Below are 13,513 nucleotides of genomic sequence, written 5' to 3' on the forward strand. Positions count from 1 at the left end.
TAGAGATGACTGCAGAGTCACTGAGTCACTTTGCAAGTGAGGTGGCTCTTTGCCTTCTGCTCTTAAGACTCCAGGATGGCACGTGGTGCCTTTCTCGTTACTGATTCTTTGTGCCATGGTTTCTTCCCTTTTTGAGAGTATTTTTGTTTTTAATCTCTGCTACCCTGTTTTGAAATTTTGAATATTTTGGTGTAGGTTTTCATTCATGTGTGGTAGGCCCATTTTCCTTTCCTTTTATTTCTTTTAAAATGTAAGAATAATGATCTGTCAGCACACGCCTTTAATCCCAGCACTCAGGAGGCAGAGGCAGGCGTATTTCTGAGTTCGAGGCCAGCCTGGTCTACAGAGTGAGTTCCAGGACAGCCAGGGCTATACAGAGAAACCCTGTCTCGAAAAACAAAACAAAACAAAACAAAACAAAACAAAACAAAACAAAACAGAATAATGATCTGTCAAGGCGGCTCAGTGAGTACCTGTGATGACTGACAGGTCCCCATGGTAGGGGAGAGTTAAGTTAGTGTCTTCTGCCACCACAGATAAATAAGTATAATAGAAACATTACTGCTGATCAGTGATCAGTCACCATTATTTACAGTAAACTACCCCAGTAAGTAGCATCCTGATAATATAAAATTATTCTGAACTATTAGCCCAAATACAGAAAAATTGAAGCCTACATATAAAGAATGAGTTGGTAAAGAAAAAGCAAGCTGATCATTTATTTATATTGTAAAATATTTAGCCATTATGTCAGCACCTCTAACTTCCTAACATCTCTAACCATATGTTTGCATTTTCATAAGCAGTATTAGATATTTATTGAATTATAGCCCTTTTTCTTTTTTTAGATTTATTTATTATTTTATCTATACGAGTACACTGTCACTCTCTTCAAACACACCAGAAGAGGGCATCAGATCCCATTACAGATGGTTGTGAACCACTGTGTAGTTGCTGGGAATTAAGCACTGGCTGCTCTTAACTGCCATTGTTCTTAACCGTTGATGCATCTCTACAGCTTGAATCTTAGCTTTTTTATACACATATTTCAACTTTGCATAAAAGAATGTCTTACATGTCCATTTAAGTCTCATTTAAACAACAGCCTACTGGAGGTTTTGTCTAGCTTCCTTCTTTGGTGGCAAGTTGGTAATGATAACAGTTTGCAAATATTGCATTTGTGTGATGATAGAAAAATGAATTCTGGTGTGGCTGCTTTTAACTATCTCACCCAAGCTTTAAGAATCATCTATTGATCTTCCGGTAGAACTATGTCTAATTTTCTGACTTCCAGAGCGGTTGTACCAGCTTGCAGTCCCACCAGCAATGGAGGAGTGTTCATCTTTCGCCACATCTTCGCCAGCATCTGCTTTCACCTGAGTTTTTGATCTTAGCCATTCATTCTTACTGCTGTGAGGTGGAGTCTTAGGGTTGTTTTGATTTGCATTTCCCTGATGATTGAGGATGTTGAACATTTTTTTTAGGTGCTTTTCAGCCAATTGGTATTCCTCAGTTGAGAATTCTTTGTACTCCATTTTTTTAAATAGGGTTGTTTGGTTTTCTGGAGTCCAACTTCTTCAGTTCTTTGTATATATTGGATATTAGCCCCCTATAGGATTTAGGATTGGTAAAGATCCTTTTCCAATCTGTTGGTGGTATTTTGGTCTTATTGACAGGGTCCTTTGCCTTATAGAAGCTTTGTAATTTTATGAGGTCCCATTTGTCGATTCTTGATCTTACAGCACAAGCCATTGGAATCTTTCCCCTGTACCCATATCTTCAAGGCTCTTTCTTCACTTTCTCCTCTATAAGTTTCAGTGTATCTGGTTTTATGTGGATTTCTTTGATCCACTTAGACTTGAGCTTTGTACAAGGAGATAAGAATGGATTAATTCGCATTCTTTTACATGCTAACCGCCAGTTGTGCCAGCACCATTTGTTGAAGATGCTGTCTTCTTTGCACTGGATGGTTTTTAGCTTCTTTGTCAAAGATAAGTGACCATAGGTGTGTGGGTTCAATTCTGGGTCTTTACTTCTGTTCCATTGATCTATCTGTCTGTCACTGTGCCAGTGCCATGCAGTTTTTATCACAATTAAATACCACTCCTGGGCACATACCCAGAAGATGCTCCAACATGTTAGAAGGACACATGCTCCACTATGTTCATAGCAGCCTTATTATAATAGTCAGAAGCTGGAAAGAACCCAGATGCCCCTCAACAAGAATGGATACAGAAAATGTGGTACTTTTACACAATGGAGTACTATGCAGCTATTACAATGAATTTATGAAATTCTTAGCAAATGGATGGATCTGGAGGATATCATTCTAAGTGAGGTAACCCAATCACAAAAGAACACTCATGATATACACTCACTGATAAGTGGATATTAGCCCAGAAGCTCAGAATCCTTCTTAGAAGGGGGAACAAAATACCCATGGAAGGAGTTAAAGAGACAAAGTTTGGAGCTGAGACTGAAGGAACGACCATCCAGAGACTGCCCCACTTGGGGATCCATCCCATAAACAACCACCAAATCCAGACACTATGACAGATGCCAACAAGAGTTTGCTGACAGGAGCCTGATATAGCTGTTTCCTGAGGGGCTCTGCCAGTGCCTGGCAAATATAGAAGTGGATGCTCACAATCATCCATTGGACAGAGCATGAGGTCCCCAATGAAGGAGCCAGAGAAATACCCTGGGATCTGAAGGGAACTGAAGCCCCATAGGAGGAACATCAATATGAACTAACCAGTACCCTCAGAACTCCTTGAAACTAAACCACCAATCAAAGAAAACACATTGTGAGACTTGTGGCTCTAACTGTATATGTAGCAGAGGATGGCCTAGTCGGTCATCAATGGGAGGAGAGGCCGTAGGTCCTGTGAAGGTTCTATGCCCCTGTATAGGGGAATGCCAGGACTAGGAATGGGAGTGGGTTTGTTGGGGAGTAGAGGGGAGGGGATAGGGGATTTTTAGAGGGGAAACTAGGAAAGGGGATAACATTTGAAGTGTAAATAAAGAAAATATCTAAAAAAAAAAAAAATCATCTGTTGAGTTTGAGGCCAGCCTGGTCTACAGAGTGAGTTCCAGGACAGCCAGGGCTACACAGAGAAACCCTGTCTTAAAAAAAAAATCATCTTTTTAGGGCTAGAGGGATGACTCAGTGATTAAGAGTGGTGACTGCTCTTCTAGTGGTCTTGAATTAAATTCCCAGCAACCACATGGTGGCTCACAACCATCTATTTAATGTCAAAGGTACGGCCTTAGAAAAAATTAACAAAACTGATTTTGATACATAGGAAATCAGGGCATGCATGCTTTCAAAACATAAATACTCCAGTTACTAAATGAGTCGAAAAATGTTGGCTCAAATCTGGAGACTCGGTGTGTATTTTTAGAGTTCAGAGTGGACAGTGCTTTAGTATTGGCTCGGGAAGAAACGATGTGACTTATTTGCCTAATACTTTGATCAGATAGATGGTATACCTCAGCATTGTAGTGAGCTGTATTCATGTGATAAGCAGACTAGCATGAGGAGACGTGGCATCAGTTTGCAGGAGTACATGCTAAGAACATGTCAGTTTTCATTCACTAAGGATTCTGTTTTTTTAAGAGATTACATTTGATAGAGAACACATTTTGCCATTTGGGCATGGTGGTGCACACCTGGAGTCCCAGCCCTTGGGAAGTGGAGGTGGAAGGAAGGATCAGGAGCTTAGGGCCAACAGGCTACAGGATGAGTTGTAGGCAGACTTGGCCTTTATGTGGCCTGGTCTCAGGAAAGACAAACAATCTGCAATAATTTTAACTTCAGACATAACAATTTTTTTAAACAATTTTTTAATTAGATATTTTCTTCATTTACAGTTCAAATGCTATCCCAAAAGTCCCTTATACCCTGCCCCCACCCTGCTCTCAAACCCACCCACTCCCACTTCCTGGCCCTGGTATTTCCCCTGTACTGGGGCATATAAAGTTTGCAAGTCCAATGGGCCTCTCTTTCCAGTGATGGCCGACTAGGCCATCTTCTGATACATATGCAGCTAGAGACAAGAGCTCCGGGGTACTGGTTAGTTCATATTGTTGTTCCACCTATAGGGTTGCAGACCCCTTCAGCTCCTTGGATGCTTCCTCTAGCTTCTCCATTGGGGGCCCTGTGTTCCATCCAATAGATGACTGTGAGCATCCACTTCTGTATTGCCAGGCCCTGGCATAGTCTCACAAGAGACAGCAATATCAGGGTCCTGTCAGCAAAATCTTGCTGGCATATGCAATTGTGTCTGGATTTGGCAGTTGAATATGGTATGGATCTGTGTGATCCTTCCTTCCGTCTCATCTCCAAAGTTCAGACATAACAATTCTACAAATCAGTTTCTGACTCTTTCTGTACCCCCCCCCACCCCCCGTGGTTTTTTTTTTTTTTTTTTTCCCCCTTGTAACTACTACCACAGAGTGGAGGTATTCGATCACCTTGTAAAACTTCTGGGCTTTTTTCTATCACAGATCTGTGATTCTCTACACTGCAGTCTTTCCTTTCTGGGAACGGCATGTGGATGGAACCAGCTTTTCTGATTGCTCAGTCAGTGCTCACTGCTATTCACTGTACCTGTAAGATTAATCCAGACTTGCTGCTTGTAGTAGCTTGCTCCCTTCAATTCTGTCACCATATTTCATTACCTTAAAAACAAAACAGTTCCTCGTTTGAGAGGCAGTTGTATTGTTTCTAATTTCTGTTGTATATGAATAGAGAAGGTGTAAACAAAAGGCAGCTTTGGGGACAAATATAGATTTAGATTTCACTTGTGACTTTCACTACAAGGTTTATATAGCAAGTGTATGTGTATTTGACATTATTAAAACATTAACAGGCTTGTTCTGATTTTCTCTTTCTACTGGTTTTGGAAACTGCAAATTCCATACTTGTCAATCACTGTTGAAACTATGTTATTCACACTAACATTCTGGGATTAATAAGTATTTTAATTTGATAATATATAGTTGTTGAAAATACAAAATGCTTTTTCAACTATTTTTATTGCTAAAAAATATCCTTTTACTGTTACAAGTTGACATTGTGTGTTTAGATTTGCCTTCCTTTGCTGGGGTCTATGTTCTTAAAGTGTATATGTTGTAGATTTCTTTACTAAAGTCTCCTGGGTACCAGCTCTTTACTTTTAAGTATGAAACTACTACTGGTACTTTATCATGTTCTTCAGTAATGGCTTTTCTGGATCACAACAGTTATTTCCTTTGCCACATGAAGATGATATTCTCATTGCCACTGAAAAATGGTTGTAATTTATTTTAAACTCTTTGAAATTTTGACAGAATGTTTCTAAAAGTAGTTTTTATTTTCCACAACTTTGTTAATTTTTGTTTAATCTGAAGAAAAATCTCAGCCATTTAGATGTATCTTAATTCTTTGAGTTCTGTAGCTGTAGAGCTGGCTGTAGGTGACTGTTAGTCTTCCTAGTTATATTTTCCCCTCCCTCCCTCTCCTCCTTTATGTTACCTTCTGGCTTCTTTATCTGTTTTCTGTCTTCCAGTTCATTAATTTTCTATTTAGAAATGTTTATTTTGATTGATTGGTTAGTTGACTGATTGGAGGGGGGCAAGGAGCAAAGTCTCATTATGTAGCCCTGGCTGTACTAGAACTCTGTAGACCAGGCTGCTCTCAAATTCACAGAAATCCATCTGTCTGCCTCCTGAGCTCTGGGTTAAAGGTGTGCACTACCACACCTGGTCTTTGTTCAGGTATTTAATTTGCTTTTTAGCTAGTTTGCTGAACATTTAACTTACATTATAGGCTTTCATTTCAGAAAAATGGGATTTGAAAGATGTTCCATCTCCTCCCCCACCCGTTCTCCTTCCTGGAGAGATGGCTTGGCAGTTTTAAGCCTGTACTCCTCCTGCCTAGGGCCTGAGTTCAGCTCCTAGCACTCACACAGCCCCTCACTCTGACCTGACTCCAGCTCTAGGGATCCCTCCACCTTCTTGTGACCTCCCAGACACCTGCACTGGCATCTGCATACTCCCCGCACACACATATGCACACACACAAAGACAGTTAAACAGCAAAGCCAAAAGACTACCTTTCTGTCATATATAACAGTTCAATTGATTAACTTGATTAAGTTAAATTGATTAAATATGCTAATTGCCTGTGTAGGTGCTTTGTACATTTTCTTTCTTTTTTATTTTTTTTAAACATTATGAACTTGTATTTTCTGGCCAGTTGCATTGAATGATATAGTTTATTCTTGGTTATTTGCTGCTGTGCTATTTTTAATTCTTTATGTTCTTTAACATTTATTTTGTGTAGATGTGTAGGTCTGGGTATGCTACGAGCACATATATGGAGGTCAGAGAACAGCTGGTGGGAGGGAGTCAGCTGTTCCCTCCATGTGAATTCTCGGTGAGCTCTGATCACCAGTGCCTTTCCCTGCCAAGTCAGCTTGTCAGCCACATTTTAACCTTTAAAGATTTTCTTTTGTTCATTTAATGTATGTTCATATGCCTGTGTTGAGTTTATGTGTGCAGGAGCCCTTGGAGGCCGGAAAAGAGTGTCAACTCCCCATGGCATTGAGTTACAGGCAGTTGTGAGTCTTTGTGGTCTTTGTGTTGGTGCTGGCAATAGGTCCTGGGTCCTCTGTGAGGACAGTAATAAGTTCTCTAAGTAAGTAAGTAAGTAAGTAAATAATAAGTAACTGCCACGCCTTCTCCCTGGCTCCTTGTTTTAGTTTTTTAAACTTAAACGTGTACGCGCGTGTGTGTGTGTGTGTTTGTATACACATGCACTCATGCACCTTACACTTGTATATTTATTTAGTTTTAGAGAGAAAGATTTAGGTATTTTACTTTCTGTTTTGTATATAATGTTATGGAAACCTAAGTGAATACATAGTGAAAGTAGAGTGTTTGTAGAAGATTAAAAACACTGTAAAGTTTATACCTCAATAGACAGTCAGAGGAATTCTTTTAGTCTCTCTAGCCTGATAATGAATGTATTTGATGTATTTAAACCAGTGGTTTTAATGATTGGGAATGAATGTGATTGTTCCTACTCATTGGGAAGTATTAATTTTAGTGAAGCCAGGGACACTGGTCAGTACCTGGAGGGCACAGCTTCCCACAGGCAGGTTATGCAGGATCAAATGTCAATAGCACCTAGGTTAAGAAACTGATTTAGTGAAGTGAGTATTCAGTGCTGATGCTGGTAGGCAGGCGGTCACGGTATTTGGGAGGAAAAAGTTTCAGGTTTCAGGAAAATGCAAAGAAGGCCATAGGATCCCATTCTCTTTTTGCTATTTTCCTTCTCTATGTTACCCTAGTTGTTACATCCAGAAAACCATGATTAAAGTCCAATTTTTTTTACTACCACTACTACTAGTCAGAAAGATTTTCTATTATATCTTGCCTTTTTTTTTTTAGTTATATAAATGGGATTTTTGTTGTGGAAAACTTGGAGAGAGTAGGAAATTAAATATAGAAAAAATCTCCATTAATGGCTCAGTGGATAAGCAGTTGTTACACAAAAGTCAGATGTGCTGTGTCTACCATCCTGTCATTTCTATGGCAAGATGGGAGTAGAGACAGCAGAAATAGTTAGCCAGCCTTTAACAAGGGAGAAGGTGAGAGCTGACTGCACACATAAGTTGTCCTGCAAACATAAAGGTAAAAAATGTACAGATAGAAAATTTAATCCTATCTTTTGTATGAAGGACTCTTCCCCCCCACCCACCCAGCAGGGTTTCTCTGTATAGCCCAGGCTGCCCTGGAACTCACTCTGTAGATCAGGCTGGCCTCGAACTCAGAAATCCTACTGCCTCTGCCTCCCAAGTGCTGGGATTAAAGGCATGCGCCACCACTGCCTGGCGTATGAAGGACTCTTAACGTGAAATCTTTTGGTCTTTTGCAAAGATTATTTTAAAATAGCATCCTGAAAAATATTGTGTATTTTTAGTCAGAAAACACAATCATAAATATGTATACTATAATGTGGCTTTATTTTTAGTCACATGCTTTCTGTTTTTTTTTTAAGAAATTGAAGTATTTCTAATGATTTCCTATTGCAAATAATGTATAATGACCACCTCATACATAATTAATTACTTAGCTACATTGTATATAATAGCTTCATAGACAGGCCTAATGGCATAGAAAAGCTAATTGATACAAACTGATGAATTGGTCCCACCCTTAGTGTATCATGAATAAACTAACTAGAAGAGTTAGAGAAAGCAACATGAATGCATGTGGAATTTGGAATTTCCTTGACCTTACTGACTTTGTAATAAATATGGCTTCTGTAAATGGAGTCTTAGTCTCTTATGTGTATTGGGAGAATTTAACTCTTAACTCCTCCATCTCTTTAAATGGGAAAAATAATCTGTCATAGTATAGTTGATTCTATTGTTGTGTTTATTTTTATAAGTTCATATTTTATTTTGATAGCATGAATGCCTTTGTCTTATGATGTGATATTTGTCTCAGTCAACATTTTAATGTTGTAAGAGACACCATGACCACGACAATTCTTACCAAAGATGCATTTAATTTCGGGCTTGCTTACAGTTTGAGAGAGTTGTTTATCATAGTGGGGAGCATGGCTGCATGTAGGCATGCAGGGTACTAGAAAAGTAGCTGAGAGCTTTACTTCCTGATCCACAGCCTGACTGACAGAGAGAGAGAGACAGAGACAGAGAGAGAGAGAGAGAGAGACAGAGAGAGAGACAGAGAGAGACAGAGAGAGAGACAGAGAGAGACAGAGAGAGAGAGACAGAGAGAGACAGAGGGACAGAGACAGACAGCCAGACAGCCAGAAAGAAAGAAAGATGGAAAGACAGACAGACACACCAAATTGACCTTAAGCCCATTCCAGTGACACCTCTAACAAGGCCATAACTTCTAATCCTTTCCAAATAGTTCATCAGCTGGGAACGAAGCTTACAAATGCATGCACCCGTGGCGGGACAGCCTCATTCAGACTGCTGCAGTAGTCCTTTGATTTACATTGAGTTTTAATTTTTTTTTTTTTTTTACTATTGTGGGTGGGTGCATCTGCCTGTCGCACATGTAGAGGTCAGAGGACAATGTGCAGTGCTCAGTTCTCTGCTGTGAATATATACCGTGTGTCAGGTTCTAGGGATTGAACTCATGTTATCAGGCTCAGCCGCAAGCACCTTTATGCACTGTTGTATCTTGCTGGCCCAGACATTTCCTTTTTTTCTTTAAGAGTGTTCACAAGGAAGATAGAAAAGTCAAAGCTTTACTGGAATAAGGAGAGGCAAAGTAGCAAGTGAGAGGAAGTAGGCATTGGGGAGGGAATTCTGTAAAGGTTAGGGAGTAGGTGTGTGTCATGAGTTAATAACTCCCCAATGGTGAATTTACCTTGTAATAGAGATGAATTGGAAAACAAGTGTCATGATTTTGGTGCATATAATGACTTTCTGCCTTCAGAGGCTGAGAAGGAATGTTAACAGGTAGCTGCACGGTCCTTGGAAGTAACATGACAGTTGTACAGTTCAGTTCTGGAAGCTGTTGAGTTGTAGTTGTTACTGCAGTGGCTACTGTTAGTTTGTCCTCTGTCCACCTCTTATTTCCATACTTTATGTTCTTAGGGAGTGGGTGGAAACAGTATATTGGATTAAAGTTGTAGCAAAGCAAAACCAACAAAGTCCAGGTTAACTTTTTTTCTCCTGCCCAGACTGTGAAAGAGATTGAAATGTGACTGGCCTTCATTCTCAAGGGAACCCCGGAAGATGCTGTCATTACTGACAGGAGGGTGGAGAGGGTGAAACAGAGAGGGTGGGAAGATGGTTGCTTCAGGAACAGTTAGACAGTAATTGTTCCGAAATGTTTTTGGAATTTTGAATGACTTTTGGATCACTTATATCATGGTTAAATCTCATCTTTTAATGTTAATAACAAGGTTCATAAATATAATAAATTTTGAAAACTGGACTCTAAATAAGTTCTTAAAGTGATTTGATGGAACATTGCTTGGATTATTTAGCCCTAATTTGGTAGACAGCTAAGCCACTTGGTGTTTTTAGGTGCATATTTCTCAGTACATTTTTGTTCAGTTTTCTTGAAGTCATGATAAGTCTTAGTTGTAGAATTAACTGTACAATTTAATTTTAAGTGTAGATTTCAGGATTTAGCTATCTCTTGAGTCTGTTCTCTATGATCTTCAAGGCTGCTGCTTCTTGCTGGTTTTTCGTTTGTTTCTCTGTGTAACAGCCCTGGCTGTCCTGGAACCCTGTAGAATAGGCTGGCCTTGAACTCACAAGAGATCTGCCTGCTTCTGCCTTCCAAGTCCTGGGATTAAAGCACACCTGGCTAGGCTTGGTCTTGAACATGTACTGTTTATTGAGGTGATTTAAAAAAGTCTTTTTTATAAATCCTTATTTGAATTGATAGGTATTATTCTAGTTGGTGGAGTGAATCTGGGAGAGTAGAATCTAAACGTGAGGTGAACTAAAGTCTCTTGCAATAGCCAAGTTCATTCAGGGCATCAAACAATTTATGTTCTGAGGGCATTCTGAGGGTTAAGCAAGGCAAGGTCATGCAAGCAGAGTTCTCTTGAGTTCAGGTTGTATACAGTCAGAAAGGCAAGGTCAAGTTGTATACAGTCAGAAAGGCAAGGTCAAGTTGTATACAGTCAGAAAGGCAAGGTCAAGTTGTATACAGTCAGAAAGGCAAGGTCAAGTTGTATACAGTCAGAAAGGCAAGGTCAAGTTGTATACAGTCAGAAAGGCAAGGTCAAGTTGTATACAGTCAGAAAGGCAAGGTCAAGTTGTATACAGTCAGAAAGGCAAGGTCAAGTTGTATACAGTCAGAAAGGCAAGGTCAAGTTGTATACAGTCAGAAAGGCAAGGTCACAGAAAATTCAGTCTATGCAGAATCACAAAAACATCTCGTGCTTTGAGACATCATTCTGAATAATAATGGATAAGATGATGGATAATCTAAAGTAAGCACTCCTGTTATTACATCTGGGAGAGTGTGAAGGTGCGTTCCAAGAACAAACCCAGGTTTTGGAGGGATAGAGGTTACAAGACTCTTGGTTTGCTTACTGGAGTTTTCTCACAAGGTCTTGAAAATCTCTTCACACACCTTTGTTCTTGGACCATGCTCCAGCAGACTGGGAGATGGGACTTTATTCAAACTGGTGAATCATCTCAGATTTCCTTTGTCACCTTCCATACAGTGTTCATTTGTTTCATCTGTCTGAGCACATCAGTTGCTCTATCTGAGAGGATATGTAAATAGTTACAAAGCTCTTTACCATAGTGCTCTTCCATAGACTAGAGTCTTCTGTCCACACAGATGCGTATGGTAATACTTTTCCCAGAAGCTAATGTGATAGAGGTACTAGTTCCTCCTGGGTGGATGCTCAGATTTATCTTGAAGAATGCTAGTACTCTGGATTCTAACTACATTTACTGTTCCTGTATGATAAGCAATAGTTTAATATTTAGTATTTCTATTTATGGAATAAAATGTAAATTTTTGAATAAGTAGAGTAATTTAAAAATGTAGAATAGTAAAATTTGTAAAATATTTTATCTTTTAGGAGAGGGTTAAATCCACCTCACAGGGTGAAATCTATCTCCATGACAACATTTACACAACAGGAAATTGAATTCCTACAAAAACATGGAAATGAAGTAAGTATTTTGCAATTTTCAAATATGTTGCAATAGTTTTAATGTGATTTAATAAGTTGCTTAAAATGGTGAATTTTTTTGTCTCAATGTTAATTCTTGTATTCCAAATTTAGATATTTCAGGAAGTTCTTATTTGATAATGCATTTGGGATTAATGCTTAAGTGATTTACAGATGTACTGAAGTAAAACATAGATAGGTATTTAAAACTTAGCAGTGCTGGCTGTAGAAAGCATATTTGGTGTCTGTGTTGTCTCTTGAGGGAGGAAGAATGTGAGTGTGCTGTGTGATGGATGGGCTTTCACTTGAGGCCATTTCATTATGTGTATATGAGGCTTGGTGCTTAGCAGGTGCTTAGCAGAGGGAGCTAGGAAAGGATTTGGAGGGCAACTGGTTTCTATGACCTCTTATGGGCTCCAATGGAATAAGCTGTTTGCTGATATATTTTTAGATTTAAGTTTTGTTGCTAACAAAAAGTAGTGATCTATTGTTTTAAAAATGGGCAAAATTAATAAGGGTGTAGGATTGCGTCTTCTGTTTTCTTTTGTTTTAGGGGAAAGGTTTTGAGACAGGATTTCATTATATAGGCCTGGCTGTCCTAGAATACTGTGTAGACCAGGCTGGCCTTGAACTCAGATCCACCTGCCTCTATCTCTGGGTGGGACCAAAGGCGTGCAGCACTGTGCTCGGTGGCGATGCTTTTATAATCTTGGTAAGGTTGAGTGGGTCGGGTAGCTCATCTTGGTTGATGGATAGGAAACATTTTTATTTCACAGGAAAAGCCTACTTTTTAGGAAGGCAGTAGGACTTGAGGTTGTACTATTTGGTTGCATATCTGTGATAACCTTAGAGATGCCAGAAGAGGCTGGATAGTAAGATTTTGTTGGTTCTAGTCGCCTCGTATTTAATTATTAGAAAATGTTTACAAGTTTATTATAGTCTTTCTTCCCAGTGCTTCCGAATCATTATTTAAAATAATTTGCCTAACCAACCATTTTTGGACATGTGTAATCCCAACACTGAGAAAGAGGGGCGAAAGGATTAAAACACAAGGTTATCATTGGTTCCAGAGCAAGTTCTGGCCAGCCTGGCTGCATGAAAGTCACCAAAGCCCAAAATGGAATAGAACTATTTGCCTAGTCTGATACACATATATTTTTGTTTCTAAAATGTTGAAGAGTGAATTCACGATTATGAAATTTCCTAAAATGCATATGTAGAGAATAGAGTATACTTTAATGTTTCCCAGTTTTGCCAGTGATAAAATATTTTGAGTTAGTAGATGAGTATAATGCAGGAAGCTACAAAGCTGGACAAAATGGCATACCATTTAAGAGCACATGGGACCTTAGTTCAGTTCCTAGCACCCAAGTCAGGCGACTCCTAGGACTCCAGCTCCCAGGGATCTGATGCCTTTTTATCTGCCTTGCCCTCCCCCTACTTTTAAAAAGGGTACCATACTTAAACACATATATTTAGGATTAAAATGGCAGTGTCATATATATTATACATATATATATGTGTGTGTGTGTGTGTGTGTGTGTGTGTGTATTATACATGAATAGATTTATGTCTGGAGATGAGTGCTTAGGAAACAGAAAGTACGTTGGTTTTGGCAGCATGCTTAGTTCTTTTCTTCTCCTGTTGCTTCGCTATCTTAAAGTTGGAGTGTGTTGCGGGATGTGTTAAGATTGTTGTCACTATTGGAAAACATTGCTAATTTAATCTAGAAAGCACCATGGATGATAGATAACTTGTAGTGAACAAAACTAACCTGCATGCCATGTGCTGTATACATTCACTCAGACATTTATATAATGGGAAACATCTGTGTAC

General features: G+C 39.2%; 1 protein-coding gene across 21 annotated transcripts in view; it reads left to right on the top strand.

Moving 5' to 3' along the window:
- Agfg1 (ArfGAP with FG repeats 1) overlaps window positions 1–13,513 on the top strand; it is a 61,985-nt gene that overhangs the window by 7,755 nt on the left and 40,717 nt on the right. For all 21 annotated transcript variants that reach the window (XR_001781825.2, XR_003952111.1, XR_001781822.2 and 18 more), the window contains exon 2: window positions 11,585–11,678. Coding sequence is in view for 16 of the 21 variants with exons in the window: in XM_006496430.4 (XP_006496493.1) it covers window positions 11,585–11,678 (94 nt within the window). In the remaining 5 variants the exon portion in view is untranslated. The remainder of the gene's footprint in view (window positions 1–11,584; window positions 11,679–13,513) is intronic.

The sequence above is a fragment of the Mus musculus genome, chromosome 1 (assembly GCF_000001635.26).
Source record: "Mus musculus strain C57BL/6J chromosome 1, GRCm38.p6 C57BL/6J".
Taxonomy (NCBI): Eukaryota; Metazoa; Chordata; class Mammalia; order Rodentia; family Muridae; genus Mus; species Mus musculus.